The sequence below is a fragment of the Ovis canadensis genome, chromosome 4, assembly GCF_042477335.2.
Source record: "Ovis canadensis isolate MfBH-ARS-UI-01 breed Bighorn chromosome 4, ARS-UI_OviCan_v2, whole genome shotgun sequence".
Classification (NCBI taxonomy): domain Eukaryota; kingdom Metazoa; phylum Chordata; class Mammalia; order Artiodactyla; family Bovidae; genus Ovis; species Ovis canadensis.
Genome location: NC_091248.1, coordinates 100,251,859 through 100,273,268, shown reverse-complemented (window position 1 = coordinate 100,273,268; position 21,410 = coordinate 100,251,859). Strand labels below are relative to the sequence as shown.

Genomic DNA, 21,410 nt, shown 5'->3' with positions numbered 1-21,410 from the left:
TACTTAACACTGAAAGCTTGCAGAGTTTAGGATTTGACAGGGTAGAGACTGGAGTTTATCATTTATCATTTAGTGAATTCAGGCTTTCATCAAACTTTTTGTTTATTAAAAGTGTTGGTTATGTAGTATGAAGTAGGAGTCCAAAGGCATCATGTTTTTAAAATATTCAAATGTCTGGTCAAGTATGTTATATTTTGAAATAGTTTTTATTTGCAGGGAGGTGAGTCTCAGATTGTATTCATTTTCCAAGATATAATCTGCAAATCTGACTTTGGTGGTTTTAAATTGTGTTGAATGTTGCTTAAGAAAAAAACCTGAGTCTTTACTTATAAATTAATAGACTAGCAGATTAAAGTAACTTTTACAATGTTTATAATTTTTACTTTTCGCTCAGTGAAATATATCGCCACTGAGGAGGTTCTGTGATATGTAGTTGATTATCTGCTTGCTGGCACAGAAAAACTTATGAGAAAGACATACAGTTTTGCTTTAATGTAAAAATTCTTTTCCAGGAAAACAGTTTGGAGAATAACTATTTTGTCTATTTATGGTAGGGGTTCCCAGGTGGCACTAGTGGTAACGAATCCGCCTGCCAGTGCCGGAGATGCAAGAGACACAGTTTCCCTTCCTGGGTGGGGAAGATCCTCTGGAGTAGGAAATGGTACTCTTGCTGAGTAGGCTCCACAGTATTCTTGACTGGAAAATTCTGTGGACACAAGAGCCTGGTGAGCTACAGTCTATGGGGTTGCAAAGAGTCAGACATGACTGAGTGCACACACACACACACACACACACGAACACACTATTTATGGTGCACTGGATATAGAATTCTTTGCTTCCTTTAGATAGTATATATCTCAGAGTCCTCTGTCCATAAAACTGGATAGGATGAGGCCAAGTTTTATATTAATGGAACATATTTCTTATAAAAAGGCTTTTCATAATTGAACATATCTTTTCCTATATTTCTCAACTGCTTATAAAGTTTAATATCCTCAATAAATATTAGCACTCAATAAATTGATTGGCTTTGTTAGGGCAGATTGCTTTCTTGTTTTGATTAGATTGATAGACATTAGAAATGAAAAAAAATTAATGAATCTGTTTTCTCCAAAGTAAAAAGTATTTGAAATATTTTATATAAATGCTGAAGTAATGCTTATTTCATTTATTAGTGCTTTAATGAAAGTTCAGGGAAAGAACTGTTAAGCACTCATTGGCCATATGGCACTATATTTCTTTATAAAAATCACAAAATATGAATAAGAACAAAAATTAATTTTAGTATTAATTTTAAACAACGCTTATCTGACTGACTTAATGTAAGTTCAAAACATAAAAAAAGGAGGTGGAATTTTTGATGTAACTTGTCCAGAAACTTGACATAGCAGTTAAGGCAGCATTTGTGCCTTTAACTAAGCATTATTAGGTGAAGGGAAAAAGAAATATTTTTGCTATCCTTAAAATTTTGATATTATTGGCAGTCTTTTTTTTCCCTACTGGATAAGTTCAAAGATGAGAATAAGGTGTTTTAGTTCAAAGACAAGAAAGGTTTTGTAAATACCCATGGGAACATGTACTTGTTATGTATGTGTGTTCAGTAGTTGGGATCTATAGGTGATGGGTTGTAAGGTATTGTTAACATCACCATCAACATGCCTGATATAACATGTACTATTTGCCAGCCACTATTGTACGTGCTTTACATGTATCAGCTCATTAAATTCTCTCAACTGTACTATAAGGTTCCCATTGTTGTTATCTCTATTTTGTACATGGGGACACAGAAACACAGAAGAGTTAAGTGATGCGCCCAACTATTAAATGGTCAGGTTGGTATCTGTATTCAGGATGCTTGGCTGCAGTAACGGTGCTTTTAGCATTCTGTTGTCTCTCAGTGAATCTAGTTCCATTCTCTCTTTCAAAGATACAGCTAATTATATTTTTGCAATATTTATTGAAGAATAACATATAATGTGACTTCCCTGGTGTTTCAGATGGTAAAGCGTCTGTCTACAATGCAGGAGACCCGGGTTCAATCCCTGGGTTGGGAAGATCCCCTGGAGAAGGAAATGGCAATCCACTCCAGTACTATTGCCTGGAAAATCCCACGGACAGAGGAGCCTGGTAGGCTATAGTCCATGGGGTCGCAAAGAGTCAGACACGACTGAGCGACTTCACTCAACATATAATGTACATACATCCTTGGTATAATAAACACACATACATTTGTATATATGCATATATATATATAAGAATACTTAATTTGTACATACTTTTATATACTTTTAATTTTATATATTTACAGTACTTGATTATATGTACAAACATAGATGTTTCTTGAGCAAATAAACTAAATCCAAGCCCCTCTCTCATGGAACAAAATTGCCCATAACATAGAGTTCTAAGCTTCAAAATTTTGTGACTAAAGTGAATTCTCCAAGTTAGAAAATAATCCAGCTCACACTGATTTAAATAGACTATATGTGTGGTTTTAATAAGCAGTATCGCAGGAGAGATTCAAATTTCCAAATAGGGTCTAGTGGAAGAGACGTCTGGGAGGTTGTAAATCACATTTGTGTGCACACATGCTAAGTCATTTCAGTAGTGTCCGACTCTTTGTGACACTGTGGACCGTAGCCTGCCAGGCCCCTCTGTCCATGGAATTTCATAGGCAAGAATACTGGAGTGGATTGCCATGCCCTCCTTCAGAGGATCTTCCCGACCCAGGGATGGAAGCTGCATCTCTTATGTCTCCTGCATTGGCAGATGGGTTCTTTACCACTCGTACCACCTGGGAAGCCCAAATCACATTCAAATATACACCTTTTGTATTTTGTATAGCATCCCTATTTTCAGTTAGTGAAGATATATTTAGCATAAGGTGTTTCATCACCTGAGCATAAGTTTCTGTCATTCACCCCCTTTATTCCCAATAACCATGAAGTATAATTGAGCTACTTAACATTTTCAGCCTTTTGGAATAAGCTTTTCTGTACAAAACATATAAAATCCTCCAGCTACCAGCCTTTTTATCTTGATCGCCAGGTTGTCAGGGGCGGGGCTATTGTTTAATTTTATTTTTACTTATATCAGAGTGCTTCATACACAGAATGTCAATTTAATTCTAAAATGCTTCTTATGAAAAATAGTAGTCCTCCACCTTTATCATTTTACACTCCAAAGTAAGAAGCAACCACTTTCAATGTTTGTTTTAGCAGATTCCCTTGAAATTTTCATCCATGTCTTTACATCACATTTTAATGTAACTCTTTTCATTCTTCTAGTTTTAAGGTCTATCCATTGACATCTATGGAATAGGAGGAACTGGTATCCTTTCCTGCCCTCAGCAAACCCCGTCCCCCACCATGCATACTTCCTGTCTCACCTCAACACAGATATATCATTTTGGTTAGAACAGTGTTTACATGATTATGGCTATGTAAATGTTATTCACAGTTGGGCAAGGTAAATTACTGGGTTTACTTTTTCTTTCTGGAATAATTCTTTGGCTTTGGGGGGGAACTAATAATTCTCCTTGTTTTTCATGTATTAATATTTCTATCTAACTCTAAACTTCTTCTGGTGTATGTTTTCTCCTCGTATATTCAAATATTTGGGGTATTCTATCGATGATAATTTTTAAAGAAATCTCGGTGTGTCCTAGACCCCGTCTAGACTATTGCCGTCATGGGATATCCCTTGACCACCATTCTGAGATTTCCTTTGCCTCGCTTTTGTTTTAGATCCCTTGTTTCCTGGAATCCAAGTCATTGTCCTACTCTGTTTAGTCTCTCATTTTAGGGAGCATACCTTCCAGTAGTTTCCTGAAAAAACATACATAGGAAATAAATTTTTTTAAAAAACTGCCTGCCTAAAAAATGGCTTTATATACCCTTACATGTTCTTTAAAAAAAAAATTTTTTTTTTTGGTTGGAGTGTAGTTCATTTACAATGTTGTGTTAGTTTCAGATGCATAACAAAGTGTGATTCAGTTATACATTTACATATATTCATTGTGTTTTAGATTCTTTTCTCATGCTGGTTATCACAGAATATTGAGTAGAGTTCCCTGTGCAGTAGGTTCTTGTTGGTTATCTATTGTGTATAGTAGCATGTCTATATTAATCTGCTCCTGATTTATCCTTCCTCCCCATGTTTTCCATAAGTTTGTTTTCAATATCTGTAAGTCTGTTTTTGTTTAGTAAATAAGTTCATTTATGCCATTTTTTGAAAATTAGATTCTGCATATGAATGATAACATATATGTCTTTCTCTGTCCGACTCACTTCACTTAGTACAATAATCTCCATGTCCATCCATGTTGCTACCCTTATGTGTTAATTCTAATGGCTGTAGAATTATAGGCTGGAATAATTTTTCCCTCTGAATTTTGAAGACATTCTTCTGCTGTCTTGAGCTTCCAGTATTTTATTGAGAAGCCCCGTGCTATTTTGGTTTTGAACCTTTGTGGGAAAAGTATTTAAATATGAGCTATTCTGTTTCTAGTATTCTCCTTTATCCTCAACTATACCTAGTGTCCCCAGTTTTGAGACTCTGTTTCACTGTTTCCACAGAATAACACCCCATCTTTTAACTTCTGTACTGGAAGGGGTGGATAGTCACTTAGCTACACAGTAGAGAAGGGGACCAGAGGGCTCTAATTTCTTCCTAAACAATTTTTCAACACATCATCCTCTTTTTAGCTCTACCTTCGTCCACTTCCGCAAGTGGATGTCCATACCAGGGCTGCCAGTACCTGAGCATCTGGAGGACTCTGTATATGAATCAGGTTATTCCCAGCTTTCTCCACTGCCAATTAAGCATTCAGCTTTGGGGGACTGCTGAGAAACTTGCTATTCATCTATTTGCTTTGTACCTTCCAAAATATCCTTGCTGTTGTCTTCTTTTCCTTTATCTCTGGGTTTAGGTCTTTTAAAAATATTCTTTTACTGTTGTTGTAGTGAAGTTTCAAGAAAAAAGGGATAAAGGTGTCTATTTAACCTACTTTCTTTAGGGGGAAATTCTGGGGAATGGGGGAAGTGTCAGGGGACCAGCTTATTTTTATAAATAAATATTTGTTTAAGAAAAGACCTCCTTGAGATTTTACTCTCTTGTCTGTACACATATAAGAAGATGAAATAATCTTTAATAGGGGAAATGAATCCCCTTTATTTGTCTTGGAGGATGTGTTTATTTACAAGTCATGAAGGGTTAAATAGGAAGGCAGGATTCCATGCCTTTACCTTCCTCCTCAAATACATCCAGGGGACAAAGGGACTAGTAAACTGTGCCATTCTTGCCCTCTGTGGCCAACCTTTGTTTAAAATAACAGAAGAATTGATTTCAGTATTTTGAAAAAAGAAGTCGAGTTCCCCACCCTCCACACCCTTCCTTCTTTAGTTTCCTAATAAAGATGTTTTGAAAAATACCAGCTATATTCTCAGTGGACAGGGATTTTTGCTAAAGATTTCAGCGAATAACTTAGGGCATTAGCTGTTCTCTAGTGGAAGTGGCTGGTTGTCTTTAGGATGAAATGAGCAGTTCTACTTGCTGTCATCCTCCAATCATAGTTACATCTATTAAAGAAATATTCATGGAGTATGTGTTCTGTGCCAGGCAGTGTGTTAAGTATTTAAAACATAACGGTACTTCTTATACTCCTGGAGTTTATTTTCTAATAGATACCAGGATATGGTTAATAATAGCTACCCTTTAGATAATGATTCCTATGGGATAGTTCTTTACCTGGCCAAATCCTTAGTGCAGCACTGCAGGGTAATTTTAATATTCTCATTTTCCAGATGAGGAAATTGAGGCTTAGTGGTTTGCCCAAGGTCAACCAACTGGTATGTAGAGGAGCCAGAATCTGAAGACAGTCTATTTTATCTCAAAGCTCATGTTCTTACATTTAAGTCAACAAAGAAATTTCACCTACAGTGTTTTACTTAATCTTTTATTATCTAACCCAGTTGAGGATGCTTATTTTTTAACTGAAAGGTAGTTAGTCTCAGCTTCAGAGATGTATTGAAAAATATCATTAATTAATTGCATAATTTTGAAGGTGTATCTTATTATTAGCTTGCTTTACTTGATGCAGTTTTTTTCATGAATATATGTTTAGGGATAAAACATTCATAGAACACAATTTTAGCTTGCAGTAGAACTTAGCTCTTTTCAGAAAGTCATATCAAATCATTTTAAAAGCAAATAAAATAGTTTGTTAATGCAAATAATTGTATTCTAAGTCCCTTGTATAAATACGGTTTCTCAGACTTTATTTATTTAAAATATCCAGTTGATAGAAGCTCAGGAAAGATGAGGAGAGTCTGCATATGGTTCCTTTTCTTTAACTATGTAAATTGTCTTAAATGTTTAAAGGTGTACTGAATTATCATAGGATAATCCTCCAAAAAGACAAGTAGTAAAACAGAGAGGCAATATTTAGAATAGAAATGTGTAAGCAGAAGTCAAGGGGATCAAATGTTAACAAGAAACTCAGAGCTTAAATTAGCCAGAGAAACTCAAGGAAATCTGAATTTTTTTTTTTCAGTTAGTAAGCTGATCATTATTCCCACCAACGTTTATTAAATACCTGCTGTGTGACAGGTACTCCTTAGGCACTGAGGATAAAATAATGTTTATGAACAAGATCCCTGCCAGACAGAACTGATGGTCTGTCAGGTTAGTGAGCACAGTGACTTGTGGGTGAGGCAGCCAACTGGTTTAAAAGCTGAAGCCGCTGAGAGCTGATGTACAGGAGCTCTGCTGCACAAGGGAGAGGAGAGACATAAAATGATAAAGAACAAGAAATAAAATACTGGAAAACAATGATGAGAAAGAAACTGCAGCGCTGCAGGGAATTAATGGCAAATCCAGGAGGAAAGGACAAGTCCATATGGGATTGTATTTCAGTAACTACTTCAGAATATCATTTGAATAATGTTTTACAAACTCAAAATTTTAAATTTTCCCAACCACTTTCCCATGTGTCAAATCAGATCATAACAGTGAAGAAGACTTTCTTTTTATCTTCATCAGACAGATGAGCAGACTGAACTCAGGGCAGTTTAATGAGTTTCCAGAGATCATAGTGTTTCAGAGCTGAGTTTGAACTGCTATCAGCTGACTCCAAATTCAGAGCTTTTTCCACCCTTCTAGGATAGCATTTGTGGAGGAAGAGGGGAAGAGTTGCCCTGCAAATGTGATTGTGTACTTAGCCGCTTAGACATGTCCAGCTCTTTGTGACACCATGGACTATAGTTCTCCAGGTTCCTCTGTCCATGGGGATTTTCCAGGCAAAAATAATGGAGTGGATTGCCATGCCCTTCTCCAGGGGATCCTCTAGACCCAGGGATTGAACCCAGGTCTCCCACATCACAGGCAGATTCTTTACTGTCTGAGCCACCAAGGAAGCAAATGTGATTGGTACAGATCATCTCAGCACACTACGTGTGTGGGGGAGAGTAAGAGCTTGAGAGACACATGTTGACATCATTAGGAGAGATCCACTAATGTTCCAATAATATTGAGGACAACAGCCGGTTTTGTAGTGAAATGTGATACGTATGTACACTTCCCACCATAACAAAGCTCAGTGGGAGCTGTTGCTGAACTCTTTGCTGGTTTTGTTCTGTGTAAACTATGGATTAACACCAGGTTTTATAAATGCTGCTCTTAGATCCAGCCCTTAAACTAAAAATAACTGAATGATTCTCTGTGCAGTGATGAATATGAGGATGATTTTGTCTCATCCTAACCCTAACCAGAAGTCAATTTTGGACAAAACTTAGGTTGGAGATCTGAGAAAGCAAAAGTATATCATAGTATAATTTTTTTTTTCTGCAGTCTCACTTTCTCCTCGGGTCTTATCAAAGATAAGAACATTTACCTAGCATATAGTTTTTGAACATTTTTTGTTGTTGTTTTGTAATATAAAGTGCAGATATGGTATTGTTCATGTCTAGACATTTCCTAAGTATTACAGTGAATTTGGAGAAAAACTGACTTGGAGTACTGTGTTCACGAATTTTCTTCTAATTAAGGCTAAAATCTTCAAAGTAAGGCAGTACTTGGAAATGAGATCTGAGTAGATTGAAACTGACCAGAAATACTCCATAGGCTTAAAATAAAAGGACTTATAAAATGACATCTCTTTAAGAAAATATTACTTTATCTTTTGTATAGCAATGGTCCCCAACCTTTTTGGCACCAGAGAAGACAAATTTTCCATGACTGGCCTGGCTTGTCTGGTTGCAGAGCACAGACTCCAGGTGCACGAGCTTCTGTAGTTGCAGTACGTGGGCTCAGTGGTTGTGGCTTGCAGGCTGTAGGGTATGTGGGCTTCAGTAGCTGCAGCACACAGGCTCAGGAGTTGTGGCTTGCTGGCTTTGGAGCTTGAACTCAGTAGTTGGGGCACATGGGCTTAGGTGCTCCGCTGCATGTGGAATCATCCCAGACCAGGGATTGAACCCATGTCCCCTGCAGTGGCAGGCAGATCCTTATCCACTGAGCCACTAGGAAAGTCCAGTGGAGTTGTTTTAATTCTGCTGCAGTTAGTGAACTTTCAGAAAGCCCATTCTTTCTCACCTTTTTACTGTTTGCTTCTGTAAAGTGACCTGCATGACTGGAGAAGTGGCAAGGAACAGCACATAGAACAGTGGTCTAGGTCTGCAGTGGTCCAGGTCTCTAAAATTTATTATGCACATTCTTGAGCAAGTCATATTGTATACTTTTCTCATTAATTTCTTCATTTGTAAAATAAGGTAGTATTATCTGTTTAGAGAATTAATTATAAAAGCATTTGATAAATAGAGTACTATCCAAATGACTCACTTAGGTAAGTATTGAATGTTGTCTGCTGATGCCTCAAAATTTGCCATAATTTTCCCCATCTGCTCCCAAGGGAGGGAGCTTCCTGAATATGTGCCTCTGCTTTCTTGTTCTTTTGGTGAGCAACACTGAATAATACTTAGCTTGTCTCTGATGACCGTATTTTACTTTGATTCTATCCTAACAGCATTCATTTTCTGTTCTCCTACAGTATTTTGGAAGTTTACTTGTCATTTTCTGTGTAGAACTGGCTTGTGGTGTTTGGACATATGAACAAGAAATAATGGTGAGTTCAAAATGGAATATAACCACACTCTGAAACAGTATGTGTTCAGCCTTTTAAATCAGATACTCTGGATTTGTTAGGCACATGATTATTAATTTGAATGTTTATGCTTTCTGTCACAATGCATACTCCCAATACTTCTAAAATGTAATGTTTTCTCTCCTGTCTCTACATCACAGTTCCAAAGTGTAATTTGTAATATTTCATTTCCTCTACTCCAATGCATGTCTTTAATTCCACAGATTGCTTAGACATGGATATAATAAACCAAAAATAATATATGTTCTTGAATAATTTTATGAGCTTCTGAGTGAATAATAGGAAATGTTCACATTTGCAACAGGTCTTGAGAAATCTTGAAAAGCTGCTTGAAAACCTTATAAAATGCTGACTTCAGCTGAAGGCTGATGTCTAGAAAACATGCCCTTCTGTTTACAGCAAGCTGAAGTGTCTTCTTCCAAATTAAGAAGTGTGTGTTAGAATGAATGAGAATGAGAGCTTCTTAACCTTAAGGTTTTAGCAGTCACGTTTGATTTACCACTCACACCTTTGCTCCACTGGGCATTATTACTTCTTTCTTCTTTTTTTTTTTTTTTAGTTTTTTATTTTTTAAATTTTAAAATCTTTAATTCTTACATGCATTCCCAAACATGAACCCCCCTCCCACCTCCCTCCCCATAACATCTCTCTGGGTCATCCCCATGCACCAGCCCCAAGCATGCTGTATCCTGCGTCAGACATAGACTGGCGATTCAATTCTTACATGATAGTATACATGTTAGAATGCCATTCTCCCAAATCATCCCACCCTTCTTTAATGTTTGCTCACTCCATTGGTAAAAATTGGTGCATTGATTATTAGTGAGGTTGAACACCTTTGTATGTCTGTGAAGGCTGGCTACTTTGAGCCTCATAGAAGAATTCTATTTCAAGAAGATGATGCTTTTTTCAACATGTAGTCTTTGGGTTGTGTATAGCAGGAGTTTATCAGAGTGATTCTTTAAAATGCACAGTATAAGTCTCTAGGCCAGACCTGCTAAATTGGAATAGAGGGAAAGGCCGGGACTGGGTAGTTTTATTTGTGGCAAGTTCTCCAGATGACTCTTCAACATTTCAAAACTTAAGAGTGCTCTTTTTTTAATACACAAGGGTTTTTTTGTTTGTTTGTTTGTTTGATTTTTTACTACGTATTTATTTGTCTGCATGGCATATGAGATCTTAGTTCCTGGACCAGGGATCAAACCCTTGCCCACTGCAGTGGAAGCATGGAGTCTTAACTTCTAGATCACCAGGGAAGCCCCTAAGAGCTCTGGAGAAGAGGAAATTCCTTTACATTTCTGAGAGGCATTTTGGGAGCTGTGTAAGAAAACTGAAGACATTTCTGGTACTGATGCAGTTTTTAAAGATTCTATGTTGAATCTGCTACTGTACTGTGACTCTGTTTTAAAACTATGTGATAATTACAGCCTAGTGGCTACTCTACATAATTCAGCTTACATGTAGGCTACCCTTTGGCACTGCCACACCTCTGAACCCCTCTGAAAATACTCATGCTTTCAATATGTGACAACTCTTAGGAAGAAGAGGGAATTTATGGTTATTTTCTTCTCTGTTAAAAATTGATAAGTCAAGGCAGGTTCTAGCTAGTTTAATATAAAGTTAAGCACTATCTTCAAAACAAAATGTCCCATTAAAATAGGCTCTTGCTGTCTTTGAGAATCATATTTTCATGCTATCCCTAGAAACTTGGTTTGTTAAGGAAGTGAAGTGGTAATTGGGTCCAGGGACTCAGTTTTGGTGTCATTAATTTTTTCTGATTTCAAAAAACACATGGATCTCCTTAACATTTAAGAATAGGTAGTAAATTATATAATTCTCATCAATTATACAGTAAATTGGTGCTGGGAAAGATTGAAGGCAGGAGGAGAAGGGGAGGACAGAGGATGAGATGGTTGGATGGCATCACCAACCCGATGGACATGAGTCTGAACAAACTCCAGAAGTTGGTGATGGACAGGGAAGCCTGGCGTGCTGTGGTCCATGGGGTTGCAGAGTCGGACACGACTGAGTGACTGAACTTAACTATATAATTCTCGATGGCCTCATTTCAACATTTTTGTTCTTTTTTGGTAATTAAAAGGTTTTCAAAGTGAGTTTACTTTCTAGTGGATTTTAAAAATGGTTTGTATAGTGTGTATGTCGTATTAATATTTGATTAATTTCCTAAGTTATAACAAGTTTGAAATGAATTAATTTAAGTATTTGAAAGGAAATCTTTGGACTCTAATATAATTCTAAGGAACTTGAGGAGACAGAAAGGAATGTATATATTTTAGGTACTTTCTTCTATTCTATGAAGGGGTCATTGGCAAATATTTTCTTAGTATCACAGTGATGCTACATGGGTGTACACTGCTGTGCCAGCTGAAGCATACATCACTGTTTTGCTTGTGTAAATCTCCTCCCCCCTCCATTAAGTCACCAGGATAAAATAAGGGCTGTTTAAAAGAGAAATGTGGAAAGTAGTCCTTTAGGAAAAAAGTTTGTCAGAATTTTTTTTATTGCTTTTGCACTAAGAGCAGTGTGAATGAAAAGTGCCATTAAGGTTTATTAGCTGCCAAATTTTGCAGAACCCAGCCTTTACATAGAATGGGCTTTGTGCTCTTAGCTGTTCCACGCAAGAAGCCAGTATTCGTGTGTGTTTTCCTTCATGGCTAGATCATTGTATTTTGTGCCAAAACCTCAATGACCTCCTCTGTTTCTTGCTATATTTAGTCTCAGATGGATTGTGGTCACAAGAGGGAAACAACTTATATTTATTTTGGAAAATAAATTAAAAATAAGACTGTTCTAACAACCAGATCTAATAACCAAAAAGATCCTGATGCTGGGAAAGACTGAGGGCGAGGGGAGAAGGGGGGCAGTAGAGGATGAGATGGTTGGATGGCATCATCGACACAATGAACATGGCTTTGAGCAAACTCTGGGAGGTAATGAAGGACAGGGAAGCCTGGCATGCTGCAATCCATGGGGTTGCAAAGAGTCAGACACAACTTAGTGACTGAACAACAACAATAACCAAATCAAGATATTTGGCGTCAGACAGCCTATTTCCCCATTATTTCTGTTTTTTATACATATTCGCCTCCCATTCATCATTCCTTCTCTAGATAAAATCTGTCAATTATATTAACTGCTTCAGATTATACATTTCTAGAGAATTTATTTCACTTCCATTTATTTTATGTTCAAAGGATATGAGATAATAAGAATTTATAGGAAGTAGCTTGAACTTTGGTTAGTTCTCTGAACTTTGTTGAAACCGTATGAACACAAAGCATACCCAAATCAGCTCATTATTTAGGGAACAAAGTTGTATGCCTAGATGTTGGGGTGTTTTCTTTTGTATTGTGCATTTCCAAGTAATAAAAATGAAAATTAACAAAGGAACAAAATGAAGATTTTTTTGTGGCCAGGAATTTTTAAACTACTATCGATATTACTATTGTCAAAAATAAGATTTCAAAAAGATATGAATCTTGAATTAGTGTCAACTTTGCTCAGCTAAGCCCAGTTCATATTGCCCTATAGATCAGATGTGGATGTCTGTCTAGTCTCCTAAGAATTACTTTAATATCACAGGTGTGGAGAGACTACGATTTGTGTGACCCCATTTTTCCTGTGGCACTGCAGATAAATCTATACAAACCCTTCCAAAAAGGTTGAAGAGAAGGGAATACCTTCCAACTCATTCTGTATAGCCAGCATTATCATGATGCCAAAAACTAGACAAAGAGATTAAAAGAAAACTATAGATTAATGTCTCTCATGACAGATATAAAAATTCAAAACAATGTTTTAATAAATCAAATTCCAGCTATAAGAAAATCACAGCATGATATGCTGAAACTAGATTTCTTGCCAGCTGTTGTGTTGTGTACCTGAAGCTCTGTTGTGATTAAACTCTGTTAATTGCCTCTAAAATCCAATTCTTGAAAATGTATTTACAAGGTTATTCCAGAATGAGGCTTGACTTGAGCTGAACTCTTTCTCTTCTTAATTCTTCTCTGTTTATTTTTGTGTCATAATCTGCAGTCACTTCAAAGAACAATTTCATAGCATTATGTACTCAAATCAAAGGGCATTTTTCAGCAGGGATCATTTGTTATCAGGAGCTCTTCAGGTGTATCTATAGAACACCTTGCAGGCAGAATTCTGTACAGTTTGTGCCACCAGGGAAGCCCATAGAACACATAGCTTATTTGTTTGTGATTTCCTTAAACTTGATATTGGCATTAAGTGATTTCACATTATTTTGCTTAGTATGAAGTACCCCCTCATTTAGCACATGTAGAGATTATTCACCAAGTATTTAATAACCCTGAGTTAATTTAAACCACAAACAAACATAAATTTAAGATAGTATTTGTCAATTGCAGTATATTCCAAGTAAGTATATGTGGATGAGTCTATGAGTGATTGTGTTTGTGAATATGTAAGCATATATGTGTCTGAATGTGGCTGTTTGAATGTTACAGTTGTTGATATTTTGTTTCATTTAATTTCTAGGTTCCAGTTCAGTGGTCAGATATGGTCACTTTGAAAGCCAGAATGACAAATTATGGCTTACCGAGATACCGGTGGCTTACTCATGCTTGGAATTTTTTTCAGAGAGAGGTAAGTGCTACATTTTCGAAGGTAGAGGTTATGGAATAAATGGCACATTTTCATGAGTGTACAGAGCTTTGGCTTTGGTCATTTTCTCTGCGCTGAACAGTTAAGCCCATGATTTAGTTACCACTGGTGTAGTTCTTTATAAAGAAATACTTGAAGTAGCTCTATGCCCTGCTTTTCTTCCCATATACATCATTTCCCCTTCATTTCACATGGTTCACAGATATTTTAGAGTTTTTTAAAGCTCTTTTGCTAAACTACTGTAAATTTTCCCTTTTTAATGAGAATTCCTTGATAATTACCCAAGCTCTATTTGAATGGATCATTTTTCATGATTTTTAGAGCTCTCTATAATTTAAACACCATTAAGAAATTTAAAATAATGGGTCTCATTGGGGAATTAGAACTCAGTATATCATTAAAAGCATAGCTTTTTAGAAAGAAAGACCTTCCTTCAAATTCCAGCTCTGCTGCTTACTATTACATGAGCTTCTGTAATTTTCTTAACTTCTTTAAGCCTCAGTCTCCTCATCTGCAAAACGGGGATAATAAAAGCACCTGTCTCTTCTGGGTGTTGAGAGAATTAAATGGGATCCTGAGTTTGATCTCATTTAGCTTATGGTTGTTAACAATAACATTACAAAGTTAGGTGCTTTTAGATTTTTGTACTTACCTTGCATATAGCACCTCATCCCATTATCTTCTCAAAGAGGGACTATATTTAGTTGCTTAAAATCTGGTTACTTTAACCATTGATTCACCAAAGTTCTTCTCCCAAGCAATTTCCTCATGACTGGAGTGAGATTCTCAGGTGACCAAGTATATCTCTTTCTGTTCATGTCATTTAACCCTGGGCTCCGAGTGTTTGAGGATCAGTGTCTTGCACAATAGATGTCCTGCTCTCTGCCCAGTCACTCTGTCTTGGATACGGGCAGAGGTTCAAGTCCAGGGTAAACTCCAAATCTGGCTCTTTGTGTTACAGTTGTTGAGATGGTGAAAATTATCGTTGCAGCACAGATTTCCTGTTTATTTAAATGCTTCCTGACTTTGTTTGTTTACTTTTCATCTGTATTAAAAGCAATGTGAAGGGAAAATAAATGAAGCATGTGGGGAATTTATAGTAAGCTGTGTTCAGCTACTGCCCTGAATGGGTGCTTCCCAGAGCTCTTTATTTTCTGAGATTTGTGGTGTAGACCATGATATTCCAAGTCAAAAAATAGTGGGTTTTTTTTTTTTTCCTAATGGTACAAAGAAGGATTCAACTTAGGTAGACTGTATAGCACTGCAAACGATAGCACTCCTGTTTTTGGATTTGTTGTATATATTAAGTTCTCTCCTCCATCTCGTAGGCCTATTTCACCCAAAAGGAGGTGGGGAAGACCTCTGGGCCTCCTGGAAGAGTTTTTGAAAGGCCCTTGTATTAATTCACTAGAGCTGCATCCATAACAAAGTACCACAGACTGGGTAGCTTAAACATCAGAAACTCATTGTCTCACAATTCTGGAGGCTGGAAGTCTGAAATCAAGGCGTCAGCAAGATTGCTTTTTTTTTCTGAGACCTCTGTCCTGGGCTTGTAGATGGCCAGAGTCATCTTCTCCCTGTGTCTTCTTTGGTGTCATCCTCCCTCTGTGTTTAAATTTTCCCTTATAAAGACAGCAGTCATATGGGATTCCCTGGAGAAGGAAATTTCAACCCACTCCAGTATTCTTGCCTGAGGAATCCCATGGACAGAGGAGCCTGGTGGGATACAGTCCATGGAGTTACAAAGAGTCGGACACGTCTGAGTGACTAAACAGCAGCGTATGGGACTAGGTCCCACCCTTGTGACCTTAGATTAATTAAATTACTTCGGTAAAGATTTTTCTTCCCAAATATGGTCACATTCTGGAGGTTAGAACCTCACCCCATGAATTTTGCTGGTAGGGTCGGGAGGACACAGTTCAGCTGATAACACTCTTCTCCCAAATAAATTGTAGAGCTGAGAGCAACCTTGTCAGGCAGCAGTTTTCCTGACTTTTCATTCGGTGTGGTTTAGGCATGCATCTCACTTTACTGGACACTCACTTGAGCCCTGGTGATATTTATTCAGTACTTTAAAAAAAAACCTGATGCTAAAAATGTATTATTTTTTTTTAACATAGAGGTGGGAGTATAGGCTTGGGAATGAATAGGCTCCATCACTCACTGATTGGTGATCTTGATAACTTACTTGACCTGTTCTTCAGAGCCTGTGGTTCTGCTTATGTGACATGGTGGTGGGATTTTCCAGTTTGACAACATGTTAGAGGAGTGATTCCATCTCACAATGTGACTCTACAGGAGGCAGGAATAGTCTACGGAGATGTACTCCTTAGTCATGCATGGTTTAAGAATGGGTTTGTGTCACAAGGGAGTTCTCAGGAAGAATTTCAGTATCAATTCAGTATCTTCTATTGATGAAGAAAAACAATTATGTAAAAAGAAACAATATCTCAGTGACTTATTAAAATAAAAAAGTGTTTGGTCCAGAACGTGAAATGCTTAAATTATTTGGAAAAGTCATCTCTGTGCAGCCCCTCACTTCATGACAAGGCCAGAGAAATGGACTGTTCTATTGTGGATGGAGTCAGAGTGTTCCCAGAACTGTCCTCTTGTCATCACACAGAAAAACACACGATGTCAGGAAATGAGAAGTAGTTTTCCTCTGCATGCAGGGATGTAAAAAGACTAACTTGGAAATGTAGTAGTTTATGATTTTGAGAAAGTTGTCGCTTTTACTATGTGTTTTTTTATGGATACTTAATGACAGGTGAAATATATGGTATTAAATTATGTTTGCCTTAATTCATGATGTTTGTGGTATAATTGTATCTTTTAGACAAAAATATATAAAAGGAAAATACTAAAATTATTTCTCAAGTTTCTTGAAAAATTTAATATTACTTAAAGCATCAGTGATTCATCATTTATAGTATTCAAGATGATTTTTTTTTCTCTTTCAAAATTAGATGTTTAAACAACTGAAAGCAGGTTAAATCATCTGTTTCATTTCACAAAAGAAGTTCTTAATTCTTTAAAGTTTATTTTAGATAAATTTTGAAATGGTGGGTTGTGATATTTTATGATGCAGAGTTAATCCTGAACACAGGTGGATCAGTTGGCCTACATGATTTGCAAAGCCAGCCGCTCTTGGCAGAATTCTCAGTGACCGCCTATGTATAGTTCTTCTTTCTGACTATATGGAAGAGTAATCCTCCTCTACCCCACAGCAGAAAGTTTTCATAGTTAATTACTCTGAATCTAATCTAAATTAAGAAGACCTTAAGCAGTGTTTCTAAACCTTGGCCAGAGAAAGTTTTTCTTAATACTTGGTGAAATGAGACCAAAAAAAAAAAAAAAAAGACAATTTAGTTTGTCTTAATGTCTTAAACCCAACTTTATTTAATCTAAAAGCACATCATTTTTTCTGAGATTATGGTGATAGGATATGACAGCTTTTTTCAAGATTCCCACTCAGTTGAATAAAAATTTGTCAGCCAAACCTATGTTTATATCTCAGAAATTTTTGGAAATTCGGTGGTTAATGAACTCAAGTTGGGTAATATTTGTGATGCGGGCTGTTGGCCAAAAATCTTTCTACAGAGATTGCAGAAACATTTAGTATAATATTTGAATTTGTGAAGCAGTTAAGTCGGTAACTAGGCAATATGCAAACAGATTGATCTACTATTCCCTAGGAGCTAGAGGCTTAACGTTAAATTTGTTTTGTTAGTATGCGTATGAATACTATCGCTCTATGGTCACTTGTAGAGGAGCTTACACTTGGGGAGTGAGTCTCAGTCATGCCTGATCTGTCTTCATGCATTATGGGCATTATTGTTCAGAATTGTTCCATTATGAAGTCCTCTCCTACATTTCTGTTGTCAACATAGAATGTGCACATATCATTAGGTGATGACAGAAGTGACTTTAGCTCTGGGTACAAAAATTTAAGAAATCTAACGTTTAATCTCCCAAAAGTTAAGAAAATATTTTTGTTGTTTCTGAGCCTGACCAGTCATTCTTTTGCAGTTCAAATGCTGTGGAGTTGTCTATTTCACTGACTGGCTGGAAATGACAGAGATGGACTGGCCCCCGGATTCCTGTTGTGTTAGGGAATTCCCAGGATGTTCCAAACAGGCCCACCAGGAAGATCTCAGTGACCTCTATCAAGAGGTAAGGCCATGTGTCATTCACTTATCATGGAAGTAAAGAACCAACAACAGGCCAATGCAATTTTCCTCTTCTACCTAAATATGAAGAACTTGAAATATTTTTTCCTCTGAAATGTGAAGAAAGGGAACCAAGCTAAAAATAAATATAAAAGTCTGGATACTGATCACATTTTAACAAAGAAAATTGGGAAAGATTAGGTTTTACAATTAATTGGAGTTTGAACTGTGTTATCTAGAACCAAGCTCCATTGCCACCTCCTAAGGTTGCTTCTAAAATAGACATGCAGAGTGTGTGACTAACTCTGGATTTTCAGGAAGACAAGGTTTGGAGTTCCTGAGCAGAATAGGTATTTAGGGCTTCCCTGTATACTAAAACATGGGAGTGGGGGAGAGGAAGAAAACAAAGCAAAACAAAATGACAAAACACACACACACAATTGTGTTTCTCTCCACTCCCCAGAGAAAATGCTGTCCTCAAGTCTTCAGGTCCCCCTGCTGGTTAATGATCACTGATGTTAGTTTTAGCTGGTTTAATGACTGATGCTCACTAGGATTCAAATCAGTTGTCAAATGGCCCAGAAACTTTCATAGTTACGTTTTCTGGGAGAATTTATCAGAATCATCACATTCATTTGTCAGCAGAATCTTTCTTATTCCTTCATTTTTAATGGCGACTTTCAAACTTTGTTAGGGGTATCCTATTTTCAAGTTAAAATAGAACTACATCATTCCAGTATAGTTGTGCTGGGCTTAGTATAGCTGTGCTGTGCTTAGTCGCTCAGTCATGTCTGACTCTTCGAGACCCCATGGACTGTAGCCCACCGGGCTCCTTGTCCACGGGGATTCTCCAGGCAAGAATACTAGAGTGGGCTTTCATGCCCTCTTCCAGAGGATGTGTTCCCAGCCTAGGGATTGAACCCAGGTCACCCACATTGCAGGTGGATTCTTTACCATCTGAGCCACCTGGGACACCCAAGGATACTGGAGTGGGTAGTCTATTCCTTCTGCAGGGGATCTTCCCTACCCAGGGATTGAACCCAGGTCTCCTGCATTGCAAGTGGATTCCTTACCAGCCAATAGCTACATGTTCCTATTTCAATTAAAATTAAACCAAATAAAAATTGCATTTGCTCAGTTGCATTAGCCACAGAACTAGCCACCAAGTACTCCACAGCTACTTGGGACTAACAGTTCCTATGTAGGACCACACAGATATAAACATCTTTACAGAAGGTTTTGTAGTCTTGATCTAGAATGGAGGCTCAAAATGTAAATCAGATGCCAGGAAGCTGCTCCAGCTGATGGGCTGGGATCATTTCTCAGATACCTCACCAGTCAAGCATCTGGGTACCACAAATCATCTTAACATAAAAATAACAAGTGACACCATTCATAATATGATATACACACACAACATATATCTGTTTTTCCCTGGAAATACTATTATTGTTCCAAACACCTTTTAGGGCATCTGCTAAAGTCAGTTGTAAAGATACACAAAGAGAAAATCAGTTTTATTAATTTATAGTGTAAATTAACAAATTTGAAAAAGATGCTGGATTACCCACACAAGTGCTTCATCGCATACATATCTTAAATATGAGTAACTTTTGGCTGTTAAAAAATTCAGCTGAGAGGACAAGGCTATGTCACATTTAAGATATCCAAAATAAAGCTATTTGGGCTCTGAAGACATGCCACAGAGAGAAGTGCCGAATATTTTTAAGAGATTCAGAATTGTGTTCGTCTTCCTAAGGTAGGAAAGTTCCGCAGTGGGAGTAGCTCAAACAAAACATTTATTGACTCACAGTTCTAAAGGCTGTATGTCGGAGATGAAGGTGTCAGCAAGGTTGGTTCCTTCTGATGCCTGTGAGGAAACATCTGTCCTGTGCCTTTCCCTCAGTTTCTGGTGGTTTGCTGTCCACCACTGGCATTCCTTGGCTTGTAGAAGCATCACCCACGTCTCCGCTTTCATCTTTACATGGCAGTCTCCCTGTTTGCATTTGTCTCCAAGTTTCCCTTTTTCATAAGGACACCAATCACACTGGACCAGGGGCCCATCCTTCCCCGCTATGACCTCATCTTAACTAACTCTGTCTGCAGAGACTCTCTTTTCAAATAAGACCACATTCTGAGGTTCTGGGGATGAGGGCCTTAACATATGAATTTGGAGGGGCTGAGAATTGTTGAAACAGCGGAATAACTCAGGTTGTTTATTTTAAAGAATAATCAAAATACTTGTAGTCATGCCCCACACTACTGGGAAGCATTGTGTTTAGATGTTATCATTTTAAGCATATTATGCTTAGTAGCATTTTGGCTTTGAATGAAAAGAATATACAAGATATATTGAACAAAGAATTATTTGTTCAGTGTTTCTTGAGTTCCTCAGTGATATGCTACATCTTTTTTGGGGGGTGAAAGCTGAATATTGGTTGGTATCTGTAGTAGGGATGGTCACCTAAGTTCTCAATAGTTAAAGTCTTGTTGATTTCATAAAACAGGAGGTTGTGCTAAATATTTCTAAGATAATAGTAAATGCAGATATAATTGTGGATATTCAAAAACATTATAACTCACCACTAGGTTTTTTAAAAAAAGCAAAAACAGATGATTATAGACAGACATTTACTTATTGGAATGTGAGCCCCAGGGAGTGCTGCCTCTTGGGATAAAAAAAAAAAATTGCAGAACAAAATCCGAAACCAAAATCCATAAAAAGCCCCAGATGATAACAGAATAGATGTGAATGTACACATATGGATTGAAACCTATCAGTGTTCCTAGTGTGAACTTAATCTAATACATTTGTTAATTCTTAGGAGTAGGAAGTCAATATGGAAAATTTTGGGGCTACATATATAACTTCTACCTTCTTTAGCGAGTAATACTAGTAACATGATTATAACCAATATTGATCCTTGCGAATGACAAAACATGGATGAATTTGCCATATCTTCCCACAAAATCTGAATATGGACAGATTCACCTCAATTTTGTTGCTTAGTTGAGAAACAATTAATTAAATAATGAAAATTTTTGGTTTAAAAAGGCAATTCACTTTTGCTGGTAGTATTTTAATGGTGCTTTACTTCAGGATGTCTATAATTGCTGTTACATGAATTTTGAGATTAAAAAGAGCTACACTATTGTGCATGGGCAAATTGATGATCCATATTATTTTAAAAGTTTTTTTCATATTTTCATCAAAGACTTTCAAAAGCAAGCTGACATTATCAGTTCTGAGATGTTCTGTAGACAGACTTCCAGCAGAGATAGAGGTTCATTATATCAGAGTAATCTGCTTTTGCATTTTATAATTAATAACAGATGCTGATATTGATAATGATATAGCACATAATTATATGTATAGCTGACTTACAAAAGTAGATAACTTAGTAGCTTTATGGCACAGATACAGTTAA

General features: G+C 37.0%; 1 protein-coding gene across 7 annotated transcripts in view; it reads left to right on the top strand.

Annotated features, from left to right (window-relative positions):
• The window catches only part of TSPAN12 (tetraspanin 12), a 67,151-nt gene that overhangs the window by 30,857 nt on the left and 14,884 nt on the right, over window positions 1-21,410 (top strand). For 4 of the 7 annotated variants that reach the window (XM_069586907.1, XM_069586908.1, XM_069586910.1 and 1 more), the window contains 3 exons: window positions 9,044-9,118; window positions 13,688-13,795; window positions 17,843-17,986. In XM_069586907.1, coding sequence (XP_069443008.1) covers window positions 9,044-9,118; window positions 13,688-13,795; window positions 17,843-17,986 — 327 coding nt within the window. The remainder of the gene's footprint in view (window positions 1-9,043; window positions 9,119-13,687; window positions 13,796-17,842; window positions 17,987-21,410) is intronic. The other 3 variants (XM_069586912.1, XM_069586913.1, XM_069586914.1) reach the window with 1 other exon arrangement.